The sequence below is a fragment of the Pseudorca crassidens genome, chromosome 4 (genome assembly GCF_039906515.1).
Source record: "Pseudorca crassidens isolate mPseCra1 chromosome 4, mPseCra1.hap1, whole genome shotgun sequence".
Lineage (NCBI taxonomy): Eukaryota > Metazoa > Chordata > Mammalia > Artiodactyla > Delphinidae > Pseudorca > Pseudorca crassidens.
In genome coordinates this window covers 64,936,022-64,957,547 of record NC_090299.1, presented here as the reverse complement: position 1 = coordinate 64,957,547, position 21,526 = coordinate 64,936,022, and the positions used below count along the sequence as shown (strand labels likewise).

Sequence of the window (21,526 nt, the reverse complement as noted above, 5' to 3'; positions counted from 1 at the left end):
ATTTTATTGGTTTCAAATACATTTATATATTTTATATAAGCTGCTTAAAAGAGAAAAAATTCTCTTTTAATTTAGGTAGAGAATAAATATTTCAGAAGAGTAATAAAAAACAGCTTTTACCCTGATCCTTTTTGTTTGTTTGTTTTTGTTTTTTTGCGGTACGCAGGCCTCTCACTGTTGTGGCCTCTCCTATTGCGGAGCACAGGCTCTGGACGCGCAGGCTCAGCGGCCATGGCTCACGGGCCCAGCCGCTCCGCAGCATGTGGGATCTTCCCGGACCGGGGCACGATCCCGCGTCCCCTGCATCGGCAGGGGGACTCTCAACCACTGCGCCACCAGGGAAGCCCTACCCTGATCCTTTTAAATGTGTTTTTAAAAGTTAATCTCAGAAAAACATTTCTCTCTGAACTCCTCCGCCCCATCCACAGCCTAAAAACCCTATTTTACATTTTACGTCAAATGTTAAAGCTTGTCCACTAACCACTTAGGCATACTGGACAAATTACTAAAGTTATGCTGATTTTTTAAAGGGCACTTAACCTTTAAAAATACATTTAGCAAATAGAATGGTTCCCAAACAAAAATACACTGAGATTTCTCCACAGTCAATGACAACCAGTTTCCCAACCTTGATCAAGTTATATAACGTTGCTGAAATCTGTATCTTTACCTGTAAAATGGGAATCGTATCTCTTGTACCTGTCTTGTAAGATTTTGTGGGATCAAATGAGATTGAATTAGTTACAGGACTTTGAAAATTCCATAGTGCTCTAGAAGTGCATGCTCTTGTTCTTGTATCAGAAACAAAATACACACATTTTAATCTATGGGAGTATAGTTCTGGATGCTCCCACACACCGATTATGACTTTAGAAAAGATGGCATCCCCTTCCACTTGTGCTTTTAACACGCTGATAAAAGGCCAAATTGTAGTTGGTTGTTGAATACTTTGTTGATTTCCTAGATTCTCCATAATCATCTTTTGTCCTAATACTTAATGGAGATGAGAAGGCCAGGCCTCTCATGCCACTGTATAGAATAATAATGACCTTGAAGTTGGTCTAGGCAGCCCCTAGAATAGCTTCCACCTTGTTATCAGTGCTCTTGTGTACCAGCCTGAGGAGGACCACAGCTCTTAAGAGAAAAGTGTATTGAAGACCCTGCCAAAATAGTGGAAAAGAAAACAGGCTTTATTTAATATACTTTCAGACCTGTCTACCTTGAAAGAGTATGGTGCCAGTAGTAATTGTATCTGTGTAATTGCATGGAAGCCAAAGAAAGATTGCTGCCCGAGGTGGCATTTTGTCTTTTCTCCAACTGCTCACTGTGAAGGAATAATCAAATGAGGAAGATGTGTGGTTGGTTGACTGCAGACATGGCAGCTGGACATGTTCTCTGAACGATGTTGTACAGTTGCTTCATCTCCATATGCTTATAGGTCTTCCTGTTACACGGTGTTTAGGCACTAAATACCTAAACTTGAAAGCAAAGAATATTAGGGCTGACTTGTTGATCTTCCTGCCAAACCTGAATAATCCCGTCTGGTATTGAACAGGATGCATTGCTGCCATTCAGTTAGTTGAGTGGTATAGTCAGACAACTGGAGGAAAAAGTAATAAACCTGCCTAGCAATTTTATATAAATATGTTGCAACCTTTACTTTTTAAAATCACCAGCAAGTTGCTGATTCAAGAGCATGCCCACCTGCACCCATTCTCCGTTTTTTTTGTGTGAATAGACTTTTGAATTTGAGAGATTGGTTGGCTTCAACACAGGTGTTTCCCAGCACGTCTTAGGAAAACAAAATTGAGGTTATTGAAATGGTCTGTAGCTTTCTTAAAGTACTATTCTGCATTCAAGTTCTAAGGTTTTATTTTTACATTTTTTGGAGGGGAGGGAAGACTTTTAGCCTGCGGCTTCTCAATAGTGATTGTAAATTATGCTACTTTGTGCACGCTCTAAAAGGAAATAGTGTTTTAGGTTATATTTCATATCTTAAAATTTTAGTATCTCCTTTTATAACCTGTAAGAAAATGCATGTTTTATTGTGTGTTTCGGATGAGACCTTATTATGATATTTAAAATATTCTGCAGCCAGGTCATATGATTAACTTCAGTTATATCTATGTATAGGTATGGATGTATGATTGGATATTTACAAATACCAATATTTCCCCCTGGATAATTTTTAGTGGCTTACATTTCATGCCCTTTAGTTTTTAAATTTGTCTTTGCAGAGTCCCCCTGACTCTGTTTTTATTTTGGTTAACAGTCTGTGAACAGAGAGGCATAATTTCCCTTTTATTTTCCACCATCATCGGATCAGTTCCTATTTACATACTTTCTTCTTTTTTTTTTTTTTGATATTTATTTATTTTGGCTGCACCAGGTCTTAGTTGAGGCATGCTGGATCTTTAATTGTGCCATGTGGGTTTCTTAGTTGTGGCATGCATGCGGCATCTAGTTCTCTGACCAGGGATTGAACCTGGACCCCCTGCATTGGGAATGTGGAGTCTTACCCACTGGATCACCAGGGAAGTCCCTACATACTTTCTTGAGGACATAAGGTAGAGCAGAAACAGTCTCAGAAGAAGGATGTCTTAAATAATAAAGCAGACTTCATAAACTATTTTGTTCTGATTTCATTTCTGCTTCTTCAATGGCTCAACTGCATGACATAAAGCAACCACATGCTGATTTTTTTTGGGGGGGGCTGCGTTGGGTCTTCGTTCCTGTGTGTGGGCTTTCTCTAGTTGTGGCGAGCAGGGGCTACTCTTCATTGCAGTGCGCGGGCTTCTCATTACGGTGGCTTCTCGTGTTGCAGAGCATAGGCACTAGGCACGTGGGCTCAGTACTTGTGGCTCGAGGGCTCAGTAGGTGTGGCTCATGGGCTGTGGAGTGCAGGCTCAGTAGTTGTGGTGCGCGGGCTTAGTTGCTCCGTGGCATGTGGGATCTTTCCAGAGCAGGGCTCGAACCCATGTCCCCTGCATTGGCAGATGGATTCTTAACCAGTGCGCCACTAGGGAAGCCCCCACATGCTTATTAAAGAGGTGCCACAAACTCAGACCAGTGGGTCCTCATGTGATATGTTGTTTCTGAATTGATATGTAAGTGACCACTGTTCTCATCTAGTTTTCTTGATCTAAATAAAAACTACCTTTTCAGTAAAAACACATTTGGTGGTTGCAAACTCTCAGAAGTCTTAGTTTTTCAATGAAATGCACTATGGTTGATGCCATTTCAAAAATGTTTCTATTACATAGTATTTTCCCCCAAAGCCACATTTGAATGAAGTAATAAATAGCGAATAGTAACAGACATTTAATGAGTGATTGTTACATGCCTGGCTTTGTGCTAGGCACTCTGTTCCACATCAACTGTATGGCACAGAAGCTGTCATCAGTTCTGTCATAGTAAGCAGACAGGCCATTAGAAATTAAGCTGTTTGTCCGAGGTCACACAGCTAGCCAGCATTGGAGCTGAGATTCAAGACTGTCCACTCTCTCCAGAGCTCCTGCCTGTGATAGTAATGTGGCCCTGAAACAAATTTAATAGAGTAAGCCCAGCAAAAACTATGTCCCCAGTGAGTTTAAATTAAGAAATATTGTGTTGATCTTATGCCAAAACATTTGATAAAAATACACAAAGTATACAGTATTGCCAGGCCCAAATTTAAGAACCATTTAAATAGTGAGTTCTTGGAACATTTACTCAAGAATCTTTAACAGAGCTTGGTTCAAGATGGTGGAGTAGAAGGATGTGCGCTCACTTCCTCTTGCGAGAGCACTGGAATCACAACTAACTGCTGAACAATCATCGACAGGAAGACACTGGAACTCACCAAAAAAGATACCTCACATCCAAAGACAAAGGAGAAGCCGCACTGAGACAGTAGTAGGGGTGCAATCACAGTAAAATCAAATCCCATAACTGCTGGGTGGGTGACACACAAACTGGAGAACACTTATACCACGGAAGTCCACCCACTGGAGTGAAGGTTCTGAACCCCACGTCAGGCTTCCCAACCTAGGGGTATGGCAGCAGGAGGAGGAATTCATACAGAATCAGACTTAGAAGCCTAGTGGGATTTGATTGCAGGACTGGGGGAAACAGAGACTCCACTCTTGGAGGGCACACACAAAGTAGTGTGTGTATCGGGACCCAGGGGAAGGAGCAATGACCCCATAGGAGACTGAACCAGACCTACCTGCTAGTGTTGGAGGGTCTCCTGCAGAGGCGGGGGGTGGCTGTGGCTCACCTTGGGGACAAGGACACTGGCAGCAGAAGTTCTGGGAAGTAATCCTTGGCGTGAGCCCTCCCAGAGTCCGCCATTAGCCCCACCAAAGAGCTGGATAGACTCCAGTGCTGGGTCGCCTCAGGCCAAACAACCAACACGAGGGAACCCAGCCCCACCCATCAGCAGACAAGTGATAAAAGTTTTACTGAGCTCTACCCACCAGAGCAACACCCAGCTCTACCCACCACCAGTCCCTCCCATCAGGAAGCTTGCACAAGACTCTTAGATAGCTACATCCACCACAGGGCAGACAGCAGAAGCAAGAACTACAGTTTTGCAGCCTGTGGAAGGAAAACCACATTCACAGAAAGACAGACAAAATGAAAAGGCAGAGGACTTTGTACCAGATGAAAGAACAAGATAAAACCCCAGGGCTTCTCTGGTGGTGCAGTGGTTGAGAGTCCTCCTGCTGATGCAGGGGACACGGGTTCGTGCCCCGGTCCGGGAAGATCCCACATGCCGCGGAGCGGCTGGGCCCGTGAGCCATGGCTGCTGAGCCTGCACATCCGGAGCCTGTGCTCCACAACGGGAGAGGCCACAACAGTGAGAGGCCCGCATACCGCAAAAAAAAAAAAAAAACAGAAAAACAACTAAATGAAGTGGAGATAGGCAACCTTCCAGAAAAAGAATTCAGAATAATGATAGTGAAGATGATCCAGGACCTTGGAAAAAGAATGGAGGCAAAGATTGAGAAGATGCAAGAAATGTTTAACAAAGACCTAGAAGAATTAAAGAACAAACACCAGAAGAATTAAAGAAGAAACAAACAGAGATGAACAATACGATAACTGAAATGAAAAATACACTAGAAGGAATCAGTAGCAGAAACACTGAGGCAGACGAAAAGATAAGTGACCTGGAAGACAGAATGGTGGAGTTCACTGCCGTGGAAAAGAATAAAGAAAAAAGAATGAAAAGAAATGAAGACAGCCTAAGAGACCTCTGGGACAACATTAAACACAACAATATTCACATTATAGAGGTCCCAGAAGGAAAAGAAAGAGAGAAAGGACCCGAGAAAATATTTGAAGAGATTATAGTCGAAAACTTCCTTAACGTGGGAAAGGAAATAGCCACCCAAGTCCAGGAAGCGCAAAGTCCCAGGCAGGGTAAACCCAAGGAGAAACACACCGAGACACATAGTAATCAAATTGACAACAATTAAAGACAAAGAAAAATTATTGAAAGCAACAAGGGAAAAACAACAAATAACATACAAGGGAACTCCCATAAGCTTAACAGCTGATTTCTCAGCAGAAACTCTACAAGCCAGAAAGGAGTGGCACAATATATGCAAAGTGCTGAAAGGGAAGAACCTACAACCAAGATTACTATACCCAGCAAGGATCTCATTCAGATTGGATGGAGAAATCAAAAGCTTTACAGGCAAGCAAAAGCTAAGAGAATTCAGCACCACCAAACCAGCTCTGCAACAAATGATAAAGGAACTTCTCTAAGTGGGAAACACAAGAGAAGAAAAGGACCTACAAAAACAAACCAATAACAATTAAGAAAATGGTAATAGGAACATACATATCGATAATTACCTTAAACGTCAATGGATTAAATGCTCCAACCAAAAGACACAGGCTCGCTGAATGGATACAAAAACAAGACCCATATATATGCAGTCTACAAGAGACCCACTTCAGACCTAGGGACACATACAGACTGAAAGTGAGGGGATGGAAAAAGATATTCCATGCAAATGGAAATCAAAAGAAAGCTGGAGTAGCAATTCTCATATCAGACAAAATAGACTTTAAAATAAAGACTGTTACAAGAGACAAGGAAGGACACTACATAATGATCAAGGGGTCAATCCAAGAAGAAGATATAGCAATTATAAATATATATGCACCCAACGTAGGAGCACCTCAATATATAAGGCAACTGCTAACAGCTATAAAAGAGGAAATTGACAATAACACAATAATAGTGGGGGACTATTAACACCTCACTTCCACCAATGGACTGATCATCCAGACAGAAAATTAATAAGGAAACAGAAGCTTTAAATGACACAATAGACCAGGTAGATTTAATTGATATTTATAGGACATTACATCCAAAAACAGCAGATTACACTTTCTTCTCAAGTGCACACAGAACATTCTCCAGGGTTGATCAAATCTTGAGTCACAAATCAAGCCTCGGTAAATTTAAGAAAATTGAAATAATATCAAGGATCTTTTCCAACCACAATGCTATGAGATTAGAAATCAGTTACAGGGAAAAAAACCATAAAAAACACAAACACATGGAGGCTAAACAATACATTACTAAATAACCAAGAGGTCACTGAAGAAATCAAAGAGGAAATCAAAAAATACCTGGAGACAAATTAGAACAAAAACACGACAATCCAAAACCTGTGGGATGCAGCAAAAGTAGTTCTAAGAGGGAGGTTTATAGCAATATAAGCCTACCTCAAGAAAGTAGAAAAATCTCAAACTATCTAACCTTACACGTAAAGGAACTAGAGAAAGAAGAACAAACAAAACCCAAAGTTAGTAGAAGGAAAGAAATCATAAACATCAGAGCAGAAATAAATGAAATAGAAACAAAGAAAACAATAACAAAGATCAGTAAAACTAAAAGCTGGTTCTTTGAGAAGATAAACAAAATTGATAAAACTTTAGCCAGACTCATCAAGAAAAAGAGGGAGAGGACTCAAATCAATAAAATTCGAAATGAAAAAGGAGAAGTTACAATGGACACCACAAAAATACAAAACATCCGAAGAAACTACTACAAGCAACTCTGTGCAAATAAAGTGGACAATCTGGAAGAAATGGACAAATTCTTAGAAAGATATAACCTTCCAAGACTGAACCAGGAAGAAATAGAAATATGAACAGACCAATCACAAGTAATGAAATTGAAACTGGGATTAAAAATCTTCCAACGAACAAAAGTCTGGGACCAGATGGCTTCACAGGTGAATTCTATCAAACATTTAGAGAAGAGCTAACACCCCATCCTTCTCAAACTCTTCCAAAAAATTGCAGAGGAAGGAACACTCCCAATCTCATTCTATGAGGCCACCATCACCCTGATACCTAAACCAGACAAAGATACTACAGAAAAAGAAAATTACAGACCAATATCACTGATGAATATAGATGCAAAAATCCTCAGCAAACTACTAGCAAACAGAATCCAACAACACATTAAAAGAATCATACACCATGATCAAGTGGGATTTATCCCAGGGATGCAAGGATTCTTCAATATATGCAAATCAATCAATGTGATATACCATATTAACAAATTGAAGAATAGAAACCATATGATCGTCTCAATAGATGCAGAAAAAGCTTTTGACAAAATTCAACACCCATTTATGATAAAAAAAAAAGCTCTCCAGAAAGTGGGCATAGAGGGGACCTACCTCAACATAATAAAGGCCATATATGACAAGCCCGTAGCAAACATCATTCTCAATGGTGAAAAACTGAAAGCATTTCCTCTAAGATCAGTAACAAGACAAGGATGTCCACTCTCGCCACTATTATTCAACATAGTTTTGGAAGTCCTAGCCATGGCAATCAGAGAAGAGAAAGAAATAAAAGGAATCCAAATTGGAAAAGAAGAAGTAAAACTGTCACTTTGCAGATGACATGATACTATACATAGAGAATCCTAAAGATGCCACCAGAAAACTACTAGAACTAATCAATGAATTTAGTAAAGTTGCAGGATACAAAATTAATGCACAGAAATCTCTTGCATTCCTATACACTAAGAACAAAGGATCAGAAAGAGAAATTAAGGAAACAATCCCATTCACCATTGCAACAAAAAGAATAAAATACCTAGGAATAAACATATGTAAGGAGGTAAAAGACCTGTACTCAGAAAACTATAAGGCACTGATGCAGGAAATCAAAGATGACACAAACACATGGAGAGATATACCATGTTCTTGGATTAGAAGAATCAGTATTGTGAAAATGACTGTACTACCCAAAGCAATGTACAGATTCAATGCAATCCCTATCAAATTACCAATGGCATTTTTTACAGAACTAGAACAAAAAGTCATAAAATTTGTATGGAGACAGAAAAGATCCGAAAAGCCAAAGCAGTCTTGAGGGAAAAAAATGGAGCTGGAGGAATCAGACTCCCTGACTTCAGACTATACTACAGACTACAGTAATCAAGACAATATGGTACTGGCACAAAAACAGAAATATAGTTCAATGGAATAGGATAGAAAGCTCAGAGGTAAACCCATGCACCTATGGTCAACTAATCTATGACAAAGGAGGCAAGGATATACAATGGAGAAAAGACAGTCTCTTCAATAAGTGGTGCTTGGAAAACTGGACAGCTACATGTAAAAGAATGAAATTAGGACACTCCCTAACACCGTACACAAAAATAAACTCAAAATGGGTTAGAGACCTAAATGTAAGACCAGACACTATCAAACTCTTAGAGGACAACATAGGAAGAACACTCTGACATAAATCACAGCAAGATCTTTTTTGATCCACTTCCTAGAGTAATGGAAATAAAAACAAAAATAAACAAATGGGACCTAATGGAACTTAAAAGCTTTTGCAAAGCAAAGGAAACTACAAACAAGACAAAAAGATAACCCTCAGAATGGGAGAAAATATTTGCAAATGAATCAACGGACAAAGGATTAATCTCCAAAATATATAAATAGCTCATGCAGCTCAATATTAAAAAAACAACCCAATCAAAAAATGGGCAGAAGACCTAAATAGACATTTCTCTGAAGAAGACATACAGATGGCCACGAAGCACATGAAATCTGCTCAACATCACTAATTATTAGAGAAATGCAAATCAAAACTACCATGAGGTATCACCTCACACCAGTTAGAATGGGCATCATCAGAAAATCTACAAACAACAAATGCTGGAGAGGGTGTGGAGAAAAGGGAACCCTCTTGCGCTATTGGTGGGCATGTAAATTGATACAGCCACTATGGAGAACAGTATGGAGGTTCCTTAAAAAACTAAAAATAGAATTACCACCTGATCCAGCAATCCCAGTACTGGGCATATACCCAGAGAAAAGCGTAATTCAGAAAAACACATGCACCCCAGTGTTCACTGCAGCACTATTTACAATAGCCAGGTCATGGAAACAACCGAAATGCCCGTATACAGACAAATGGATAAAGAAGATGTGGTACATATATACAGTGGAATATTACTCAGCCATAAAAAGAAATGAAATTGGGTCATTTGTAGAGATGTGGATGGATCTAGAGACTGTCATACAGAGTGAAGTGAGTTAGAAAGAGAAAAACAAATATCATATATTAACACATATATGTGGAACCTAGAAAAATGGTACAGATGAACCAGTTTGCAGGGCAGAAATACAGACACAGATGTAGAGAACAAACGTATGGATACCAAGGGGGAAAAGTGGCGGGGAGGGGGGGGTGGTGGTGTGATGAATTGGGAGATTGGGATTGACATATATACACTAATATGTATAAAATAGATAACTAATAAGAACCTGCTGTATTAAAAAGTAAATAAAATTAAATTTAAAAAAATCTTTAACAGAAAAATCCTCAGTTACAAATAACTACATATTTCAGGTACACTAAATATCTTAATGTTAATGTTTTTAAAGGAAAATAGGGAAAAAGAGTTAGAAAATCAACACTCCCAAAACTGTTAAGAGGTTTATTACACCTGTAAAAAGAATGCAACCACAGGAAAGCTCAATTGAGTACAACATGAATTTTTCTGAGGCTGTGATAGACACTTTAGGGTCCCAAATAGGCCCTGCAAATAAATATCAGGAAATAGCAGGGGCCCTGAAACTGTTTTAGGTCAGCTTTCCTCCCCTCTGTCTGGCAGGCCAGCGGGTCAGAGCGCTCACAGATTTTGTACATTTGGGGCGCATTCCCTTGTTTTCCACAGTCATTGTTTTTGCCAGTTCCTTTGACTGAGGACAGTTTCACCCTGGGTTCTCAACAGCCTCTGTATGCTGCCTGGAACCCTCAGCACACCTATAATAAATGATCCAGACCTGGAGTCCTGGCTCCACGCTCTTGTCTTCAGAAGTCGGTGGTGAAGCTGGAGGGAATGAAGAGTCTTCTCGCTGTTTTCTGACAAGGAGGTTCTAGGTCCAGAAAAAATTAAGGGACTAAGTAGTGAGTTAGGAAAGAAGAGAGGCAAAGGAAGCAGACCACCGGTGACCGGAGAAAGTGTTTCTTGTTGTTTTTTTTTTTTGAAATTTGGCCTTTTTTATGCTTTTTTTTTTTTTTTTTTTTTGCGGTACGCGGGCCTCTCACTGTTGTGGCCTCTCCCGTTGCAGAGCACAAGCTCCGGACGCGCAGGCTCAGCGGCCATGGCTCACGGGCCCAGCCGCTCCGCGATATGTGGGATCTTCCTGGACCGGGGCACGAACCCGCGTCCCCTGCATCGGCAGGCGGACTCTCAACCACTGCGCCACCACGGAAGTCCCGGAGAAAGTGTTTTAAAGCTAAATTCAGATAGTTTGGATTAAGGCATCTGGCTCCCTCTGGAATAACAGTGCTCAAAAGACAAGCCAGCAGTAGCTGCAGCTAAGACTTCCGAAGAGAGAGGTTTTTCTTCTCTAAGAATGGGAGCATTGTGCTGATTTTGATTCTGATTTTGAAAACACAGACCACACAAGAGCTTCGGGAGCTTGCCTTTGCATAGAGGGTGAATCCTTAGCCCTTATGCCCTTAAATCTTATCCTAGACCACTCACATCTCATTCAAGTGACTTTCTATTGTAATGACACAACAGGCTCTTCCCTGCCACATGGCCTTTGCACTTGCTGTTCCATCTTCCAGGAGTGCTGTTCTCTTGTCTGTTCCCAAGGCTGGTGCCCCTTCTAGTTTAGAGTGACATTGTTCCTTCCTCAGACCATCCTATCCAAATAGCCCACCCTATCCCCAGACCCAATTGATCATTATACCTGAATTGCCTCTTTTATTCATTACTGTATTCTCAGCTTCTAGCATAGTGCTTGGAATGTATTGGAGGTCCTCAGTGCAAGAGAATGAATGAATAAGTGGGTGAATAAATGAAAGAATGATTGAATATAATTCACATTTTTTATTCTCTGGAGCCAGCAGTTAGATGGAGTTTGGTGGAAAAGATTAATTACCTTTTCTATTTTCCTAGGCCAGTGGTTCTTAAAAGTGTGGTCCCAAAACCAGCAGCAAGAGATCAGCACCACCTGGGAACTGTTAGAAATGCAGATTCTCAGGCCCCGCCCCAGAGCAACTGAGTCAGAACCTTGGCGGAGGGGTGGGGGTGGGTAGTACCCAGCAGTCTGTGTTCTAGCAGATTCTCCAGGTGACTGTGAACCTTGAGAACCACTGCCCCAGTTCACGGATGCTGGACCCAGGTCTGTCTGATGAACTCTGTGCCCCCCAGCCCTAGAAGAATGCCTGGCACAGAGTAGACAGGAAATATTTGTTGAATGAGTTAATCTCTCTCCTCTTTCTTCGAAAGGTGCTCACCCCCTGCCGTACACACTGAAGGCACTGGGTATACAACTGTCAAGGAAGGGAGTGAGTGCCATTAAGAGGGCCAGAGGGAGGCCTCTTGTGCTCTGCACTGCAGACGTTGCCAAATTTAGAATCCTAGCTCACCCATCCCTTCTTCCTGTGGCCTCCGGAGCAAGAGGGGAGATTTCCAGCTGCTGCTAGATGCTAATTCGTTTTCATTTGACCCTTCAGTTCCTGCAAGTGAACCCAGGGGAGAGGGTGATGAGAGGCAGGCTTGCTTCACACACAGACCAGGGAGGAGAGCAGGAGAGAAGTGGTAGAGGTGGCGCCAGGCCAGCAGCGGCACTGGCGCCCAAGGCGGCTGGAAGGGGCAGGTCCTTGCTGCTCATAGACGGGCTCCTTGTTTCTATGCCAAGTATTGCTCTTGGCCCAAGAGGCTCCCAGCACAAGAGAGACTTTCTGGGGCTCTCAGCCTTGCTATTTTTACACTCCGACTTCCAGGCCCTGCTTCTGGAACAAAACTGCAAATGACAACGTGGGCCACAGAGCCACTTAGAAAGGATATCTATAGCTTTCTGCTCTTACCACTGAACCGTGTCCCACTTCCCTCTTCTCCTTGAAGGCGCCTTCAGCAAGATGCAGTGATGCAGTGATGACATGACAGGAGACCATAAAGCTTCTTAGCAGTGAGATCCTGTAGGGAAGGGAGGAGGGAGAAATAGGTGGGATCTCAGTCTCTGCTGTGTGCCCGAGTGTGGAATAGGATCCTCGGGTTTCCAGTGGGAGAGGCTGCAGATCCATGGACCCGCTGAAGTGGCTGCCTGGGTTTACTGGATGCAGAATTAGAGAGGGAGACACAGAAGGGAGGACCCTATGCAACACCTATATTGGAAGTGTCCTTGCATGGATGTACCTAGTCTCCAGGGCAAATCTTGGTGCCCTCACTCACCAACTCTGTAACCTTGGTCAGGTCAGCTGGCCGGTCTCATAGCTTCAGACTTGAAGCCATTGTGTCCTTTCTTATGTGTCCCTCCCCTGCCCCCGCCCCGTTTATACACCTTCTAAATTCCCCCAAGCTGACCACAACTGATTTTTCTCAGATCTCTGAAAAAGTAACATCCATTTCTACATAGGGACATAGTTTACCCCCTTGGCTTTAAACCAAACTGCCGTCCTCTCCGAGCCTTAGAAATGGGATAACCATAGTGTGTCCTTCATAGGGCAGCAGTGGACACTCCACAAGCTCCTGCAGTAGAGAAGCAATAAAGCAGCTGGGTGTTTCAGCCCACAGCCCACATCAGCATCCCTGTTACTTTTACTGTTAATAACAGCACAGTTGTCACCAGCTGCTGAGAACCTCATGGCAGCATTACGAGAACTTGGGTTTAAGCCTTGAAAGGCCCGGCCTCTTGTCTTGGCTGGCTATTATTCCCACTCTTACCTTCTGGTGGGATTGATGTGAGCATTCAACTAATCCCTGTTTTCAAGGAAAATCGTGCATACAAGACCAATATTTAAAACAGGTAAAAATGTTGCTGCAACAGTCAAAAGACTCTGGACAGGCCTGGAGTTCCACCTACCTGCACCACTGTCCTCCTCCCCCATTTGATAACATTTGAAAACCAGTGACCTGTTGAATAAGGTCCAGGGTACTTATTTAAAGGTGTACATAGTTCTATGTAGGAAAACAAAGCACATTGGGGCTTTGAAGATTAAACAAAATGAAGTGTAGTGGCACTGAGGTACCTCAGAAGGCATATTTCTTGCTGTTCCTGTGGAACCTATCAATAAAAAAATGAAACAAAATCTCAACGCCAGCCCAGGACTCTTTCCAGTTTATCATATTGTATTTCTTTTTGTCCATAACAACATTCACATATGCCTTCAAGGGAAGTAGACATGCTCTTAACTAGAAGCTAGTATTCCCGAGCTTTGTGAAGTTGCTCTGTTTTATGAAATTACGCAGAACTGATTTCTTCAGAATTCTCCTTTGCTAAGCGCCAAGTTCAATTCCCATCATTCAGGACTTCATTCACTTATTTCTCCCTGCTTCTTTGTGCATTCTTCCTTCTTATCTTCCTTTCTTCTGTCTACCCTTCTGTCTATCCATCCATCCACCATCTATCCTCCATTCATCCAGCTCATTGTAATTGAACACCTGCCATGCTAGGTGTTGGAAATATGATGGTGAACATGACAGAGATAATGTCTGCTTGCCCTCACGGGGCTTACATTCCTTACAACCAGGGTAGGGTGATGCGGAAGGGATTCTATAAATGATTCTGAACTGCTGATAATATTGTAGATGTGCCCACCTCACTTCCTTCATCATCATCATCTGATCATCACCAATCTTTAGCAACAGAATAACCCACCTTGTAATTTTTATTCCAACAAAATCTCACCAGAAATTCAAAATATAAACCAAATATAAGTGAATGGGTCTGGTTGAAACAGAACAGACCACTTTCTGCCATGCAGCCCAAGGCCCCTCTCAACCACTTTGGAAAGCCACACCTGAAGACTGCTGACCTTGGTCTCTGCCCTTGTGCTGATGTGATTTTATATTCTCATAGTGTTATGTAGCTATTCTTCGTATATGCTAATGTCCCAGCTGTAGAGACAACAGGGATACATGTGTAAATTCAGGCCCTCAGACCTTAAAAACAACAGAAACGGTAACTAGCGTCCTCTTTAGGTCCTTTTAGTTTCCATCTCGAGCTTGTTGTCTGAGCTGCTAGAATTGGACAAGGGAACACCCTTGGTAGGGTTTTCTCCAACTTAATACCAAGACCTGTGTATTTTACCTTTCCCATCCCAGTTGAAATATTTAAAACAAAATAACAGCAGAAACAACCGTCTCACCCCCTAAAACGGAGACAGGACAGAGGAGTGTATGCACATGTTTGTTTCGAGTTGCTTCTGAAAGATTTGGGTAACTTGAAATTATTTAATTGTGCTTAATTTCCTGTAGGGGGAGGGGAAATTTCCATCATAATTTGAGACAAGTGGCAGTTTTGCCTCTGGCAGATTTAAATGAGAAAAGTGAATGCTGGGATGCTAACCAACTGCATGAATGCACATCTGTGCCCATAGCCTTAATCAACTTCTTTGTTTGGTTTCTTTTTTTCTTCTTGCGGCTGTAGCAGCCTCAGTGACGCCAGCCCACAGGATGCAGTGACATTTGCTGAGAGCAAGGCCCACACACTTTCTCATTTAAATTGCTGTAAAGGCTCCAGCCTCGGGCTTCCCTGGTGGCGCAGTGGTTGAGAGTCCGCCTGCTGATGCAGGGGACACGGGTTCGTGCCCCGGTCCGGGAAGATCCCACATGCTGCGGGGCGGCTGGGCCCTTGAGCCATGGCCGCTGAGCCTGCGCGTCCGGAGCCTGTGCTCCGTCCGCAACGGGAGAGGCCACAACAGTGAGAGTCCCGCGTACCGCAAAAAAACAAAGAAAAAGAAAAGGCTCCAGCCTCTTGTGAATGACCACACAGAAAAGGGCCTCATCCTTAGAATGAAGTGATCCCTAGGTTTAAAGCACAAGTTTATTAAGTTTTTCTACCTATGTATGTTGATAATAGCCACCTGCAATTCCTCCATTATGCCTCCCTCTCTATGGATTTCTTACTCTGCTTCCTTATGTCTCTCCTCTCTTCTCTAGCACTTTAATCCATCTCATACTCAACTCAAAGAAGGCCAAAAATGAGATTTTTAAAAAACAAATAGTTATCCAGTAAATTAGTAAAATATTGATATAAGCCAGGGATGACTGAAATTGCCCAGTAGGTGTATTTTATTTCCCCCACACACATACAGTTCTTAAAAAATTATTTTTTGAATTTAAATGCCTTTGGACTTTGCACGTGCTTACCAGTTTGCCACCATCCTCACCATTCTCTGTTGTATCCCACACCTATCCTCCTTCATGCATTTATATTACTGGCCGGTTTTTAGAGTCAGTCTGGTTCCTTTTCGAATTCCAAGGCTTTTTCAGTCTGCCCTCCTTGGGAATCTTCTGTGTGCAGTTTAGAATGCTAGAGTATTACGAAAGACATGGCTACGTTGTAGATGTTTACAATCAAATGGGAGGAATTGTTAAAGCAAATGAAAGGTATAAATCCAGTACTCATAAATCCAGTAACTCATCCAGAAAGCAGTTAAAGAACATTAGAGTTGTACTCATCGCTGGGAATGATATATGATCCCAAACAGTAAATCTTACAAATGTACAAAGGGATACAGTAGGTTTTGTGTGTAGCCGTGCAAATTTTGCTTGGGTAGTTGATTCTGACTAATGGAGCTTTAGCCTGTTAGTTCATAGGGTCCTTGGAGCTGTAAGATGACTTGATAATGGGTCCTTTATATCCATGTTCTCAAGTGTCAACCTTCCAGTTCTTTCCATGTTTCTTTCCGTATTCCCCCTCTTTCCATACTTCGTGTCCATAGGATGGCTTCAGTTCTCATTTGGGCTATGGACACATCTGTCTGTGGAATCCTCCTGACTGTTGGTAGTAAAATTGGAAGACTGTACTTGTTTCCTCTTTGAATAAAACCCTCTCTTTTTTTCCATTTTCCAGCAGATATATGGAGCGATCACTCCTTTCAGACTGATCCAGATTTGCCACCTGGCTGGAAAAGAATCAGTGACATCGCTGGGACCTATTATTGGCACATACCAACCGGGACGACTCAGTGGGAACGCCCTGTCTCCATCCCAGCAGATCTCCAGGGTTCTAGGAAAGGGTCCCTTAGTTCTGTAACGCCATCTCCCACCCCAGAGAACGAGGTAAAATGGAGTGTCTTTGTGATGGCTTAGTAGAGTGGATGTAACTTGTGATTTCTCCTTAGACTTATTGCTTCTGCCCCAACAGGTCATCCAGGTAAGCTTTTGATTTTCATGCATGTTGCATTTGAAACCGAAATGCTTCCTCTTAGTGAAGAGTGTTAATACCATCTTTCAGGGATGTTTTCATTTTTCTAATGGCTTTTGGTCTCTCGAAACACCATTTCAGGTACAGAAAGTAAGAGAGGCTGATTAATGAGAAGTGGTTAAGATTCCCTGGGGCTCACGGAGGCAGTAATTTACTCTGTAGGTGCTGTTGCGTGGTGCTGGTTCCATAAAATATTTACACACAGAAGAATGTCTCTTGGCCAGATGTGTTATAATTACTGCATATCTTATTAATATCCGTGGACTCATTTGACTGCATGGAGAGAATGTCTGCAGGAATAACCCTTGAGAGCCCTTAAATGCTTAATTTCTAATAAAAAAAAAAAAAAAGAGGATCTGTTTATTTAGCAGAAGTGACATTGTTTTAGAAGTAATTAGCAGTATAAATTTGTTCTGTCCCTGAGGATGAAATCTGATGTTTAAACAAAGAACTGAGGCATTAAAAAATTCCATCGTGGTATTTACTAATACAAAAATCCCTGCAGTGAACCTTTGTGAATCCTGATAACTAAATATTCAAGAGAATTACAGTGGGAAAAGGTTAGAGTTAAGTAATGGCTTTGCTGGAGAAAAGAAGTTTCATTCCTAACACACGGGCACTTCTGCCTTTTTTTGATCACAGTCTTCTGCTCTTTAAACAACTCATTTTCTTTTACTTTGAGGACATGGAAGGAATTTGAACTGCGTCTCTCACCCCAAAGTTTCTCTACATATTTGCCGCTATTATCACCCTTCCTGTCTTTGAAAGTAAACAACATCTTCCATTATTTACTTGCTCTTCTCTGGGAGGCAGGAAGACCTACATTCCAGCCACATTCCTGCTTTTACTGGGCTCGGGCATCTCACCCCACCTGGGCCTCAGATTCTCCATCTTTCAAGTGATGGGTTGAGGCGAGCTATAGGCCCCGTTGATAGACCAGGGCCTTGGTTTGTTGGTGCTTGGCCCTGATGATCAGGTATGTGCTTCAGTTCCACTGAATCACTTAGGATTTTGTTGCTTATCACTGGGTGATTTTGATAACTTTTTATTAGCATAATATTCCTCCTCTCAGGGCACATCCCATTCAGTCGATTTCTTCGCCTTATGTGAGGTGTGCTGGGGGATAAAGACGAACCAACACAGGCTGCTCCTCGTGGAGCTCCGCATGAAGTGGAGCCCTCTTCCATTCTGGCCCAGTTACCTCTTGGCATTTCTCCCTGGACCGCAGAGTGGCCTCCCAGGGGCTGAGCGGGCCAGGATGCCCCTGGGCTCTCACTGAGGCACAGAGCCCCTCTTTCTTCTTCACCTGTACTGCTTGGCTCTCGGCATCTCTGTTAGAATCTTTCTCCGTTCCACGGCTCCATCCCCCTTATTGTAACCCTTTACCGCCTTCACCCCCAGGGAGGGCCCTGCAACCAGAGAATGCCCGGTTGGGAAGGGGGCATTGGCACCAGTATCTGTCCATTACAGACAGGGAAACCGAGGCACAGAGAGGCCAGTGACCAGCAGCCACGCTGGCTCTAGAACGCAGGGTTCCCGAATCCTCCTTGAATTACAGGTCAGAGTCCTTCTCCCTTGGCTTCCCTGGCTCTGAGATCTCAGCCGACCTGCTTTCTCTTGGTCCAGAGGTGAGGAGATCAGACTAACTTTGAGATACCATTTCTGTTCAATGAATCTCTTGTCCTCTGTATGTGGAAGAAATGAAGTTTGTCTCGGAGCCCGCCTCCTGAGGCCGAGGCGTGGGTGGGGTGAAGCCCAAGGAGGGCATCCCGAGGTTTATGTGGCTCCGATTTTTACTTCTTTGATTAATATGGTAGACTTTCACTTTCATGTTTTCTGTGAAAAGCCTTAGGAAGAACGCAGCACAGGTGGGCTGCTGGCCCTGGGGATAATTATTGAGAAGCAGAGTCCTCTTCTCATCCCTGAGCCACCTTCTGATGCCCACTGTTGCCTGCTCTGGCCCGTCCATGCCTGCTTCCACCCCCCTCCCGCTCACTGCCTAGCCCCCCCTTCCCAGGCTCCGACTGTGTCCTGTGGCCGCCCTGCCTCACTTGCTCTCCTGGAGTTCAGTGTTTCCATCACATCCCCACTGGTCCGCCTCCCAGCTGCTCTTCATGACTTCTTGTGGCTTTCAGGGTATTTTCATAAACGTCACTTCATTTGTCCCCTTCAAGACTCTTCACGCAGCAGAGATGACAGCTATTATGTTTACCATTTAAGAGAAGAGGTGACCGAGGCTCAGCAAGTTGAGTAACCAGGCAGGTGGCGTCAGGGTGGCAGGATGGTTCTGTTCCTCTCTTCTGTTGCCATCGTGTTGGACAAAGCCTCATCCCTCCAAGAAACATGGTAACAAAGGTGTAGTTTTTTGAAGCTTCAGAGGGAGACCCATTTCCAGCTCTTCAGTTTTCTTTATTAATTCTATGTATTTATTTTTGGCTGCGTTGGGTCTTCGTTGCTGTGTGCGGGCTTTCTCTAGTTGCGGCGAACAGGGTCTACTCTTCGTGGCATTGCCCGGGCATCCCATTGCGGTGGCTTCTCTTGTTACGGAGCACGGGCTCTAGGCACATGGGCTTCAGTAGTTGTGACTCGTGGGCTCTTGAGCGCAGCCCCGGTAGTTGTGGCGCACAGGCTTAGTTGCTCTGTGGCATGTGAGATCTTTCTGGACCAGGCATCGAACCCGTGTCCCCTGCACTGGCAGGCGGATTCTTAACCGCTGAGCCACCAGGGAAGGCCCCCAGCACTTTAAATAGACCAATGGGATAGATGTTCTTTGGATCAACCTTTCGGTTGTTTGCTTCACGTACATTTTTTCCCCTGGACATCAGGCCATCCGCTAAGTCAAAGAACCAAGCAGATTTAAAAGGCAATACATTAAAATCCTAGGGGCAAAGGGATGAGCAGATAGGTAGAGAGGAGAGGAAGGGGAGAGGTGGGGGAAGACACAGACTGCTGCGTTCCCAGGTCCGGCAGGTGCTGACACGGATGTTAAAGCAGAAGCACTAAGGGTAATCGAGTGTTTAGAGCACCAGCTTCATGCCTTGTCTCCTTACTCCTCATAAAACCCTACGCATCTGTGCGACAGTTGTCATTACCTTCTTACATTTGACAACGCACACAGAGAGGTGAGGGAGCTCGCCCAGGATCACACACCTAATACCTAGTGGAGTCAAGCCTGAATGGAGGTCTGCTGGCCCCTGCCCCTACCCCAGGTTTCCCTATGTGTGTATGGAGGCTTGGAGAGCCTTGAATGGCTTCATCTCACTCCAGGTGACATATGCAGCACCTTCTAGAAGATGACTTCTCTTGATAACATTGTCTCAGGTGCTAATACCAGTTGAAGAGAAATGATTATGTCTTTGATGCCATTTCTTTGGTCCCTAAATAGAATCTATTTTGACTAATTTGGAAACATGAGAGAAAGCAAAATGTTAAGGGCGAGAAGAAACTTGTAATATGTCGCGTCAGAAACGCACATCTTACACAGATTTTTCCTGAGCTGGCTTAAAAAAAAAAAAAAAAAGTGCCAAATCTGTTGACTCAGCTTCACAAAAGTTTAGGACGGAAGGGCTTCCTTACAGTTTGAAAATTTTACATTTCACATTCCAAAGTTCACCAGGGAAGTGTTAGGCGCAGCACATAATGTTCCCTCTGCATACGCCAGCAGTATTTTTTGAAAGTTTATAAACTGGCCGGGAAGCATTTGCTGCTGAAATTTGGCCCAAAGATGATCTTCCCCCAGCCCATCAGTTTGTTCCAAGTTACTTAGATGTTGAATTTTAGAGAGAAGAGGGAGCTACACAAAATATTGTAATGAATAACTATTGGCCCGTAAGCAAGCCTTACGTAGAATCCTTCCAGCAGAAGGTGTTTCCAAGTTCCTTAAGGATAAGAGTACGGAGGACCAAGTGGGTCTGAAGCAAGGGAAGGTCGAATTGTTTCTCAGGACCGTGATTTCTTGTTGATCACAATTCACTCTGTTCTTGCTGCATTGCCTCTGGAGTCTGGGAGGGGCCTGAGCAGCTAACTCCCCAGGAGGGGCAAAACCCACGTATTGCATTAGAACCTATGGATTTTCACATACATCTCGAAATAAGGTGACAACATAAAGGGGCCAGTCTGTCATCATTTTACTGAAATTCTTGACCTGATCAAGTAATCATGACATTTTAGAGCTGGCAAGAACCTTTGAGAAGGGCTTAGTGAATGCTACGGCAGTATTTCTCAGCCTGGGAGCCAAGGATGGTGGCTAGGATGTCCTCTGGGGCTTGTAGAACATGCTAAGTTTCCTTATTTTTACCCCAGGCCACTGAGCTAGACTCTCTAAGGGTAGGGCCTGAGAATCTGCCTCTATCATAAGCGTTGCAGGAAATTCTGAGTGAGTACAAGAGCTGGTCTTCTAGCAAATTCAGTCTCCCTGTTTTTATTTATATGTCACTTCCCCTTCAATTCTTTGGCTTCCCGCTAGCATCTCCTGGGAAGGATTGTTCTCACCCGTCTGCTTTGAAAGCCCTTTAACCTTTATTCCATTGTGTCTCTTTATAGTATTCTTACTTGAGGCACGTCCGCCTCCCTTTTGGGGGGTGTCGGGACCTGCCCGCCTCGTCTTGTGTCCTCGGCACTTGGCACAGTGCCTGGTACGTGTCAATGTTCATTACATGTTTGCTGAATGAAGGAATAAACCAGCTTTGTAGCAGAGGGAGCTCTTAGTTGACTTGCTGTAGCGGCAGAGCCAGCACTAGAGACCCAGGTCTCCTGATTCCCCTCTAGTTTGTAAATAGTGCTACTGCTGACAGAGACTAATTTAATTGCACAAGCAT

The 21,526-nt window shown here is 43.3% G+C and overlaps 1 protein-coding gene across 29 annotated transcripts in view; it reads left to right on the top strand.

Moving 5' to 3' along the window:
• The window catches only part of APBB2 (amyloid beta precursor protein binding family B member 2), a 373,983-nt gene that overhangs the window by 240,965 nt on the left and 111,492 nt on the right, over window positions 1-21,526 (top strand). For 26 of the 29 annotated variants that reach the window (XM_067735799.1, XM_067735790.1, XM_067735797.1 and 23 more), the window contains one exon: window positions 16,356-16,564. In XM_067735799.1, coding sequence (XP_067591900.1) covers window positions 16,356-16,564 — 209 coding nt within the window. The remainder of the gene's footprint in view (window positions 1-16,355; window positions 16,565-21,526) is intronic. The other 3 variants (XM_067735805.1, XM_067735804.1, XM_067735801.1) reach the window with 1 other exon arrangement.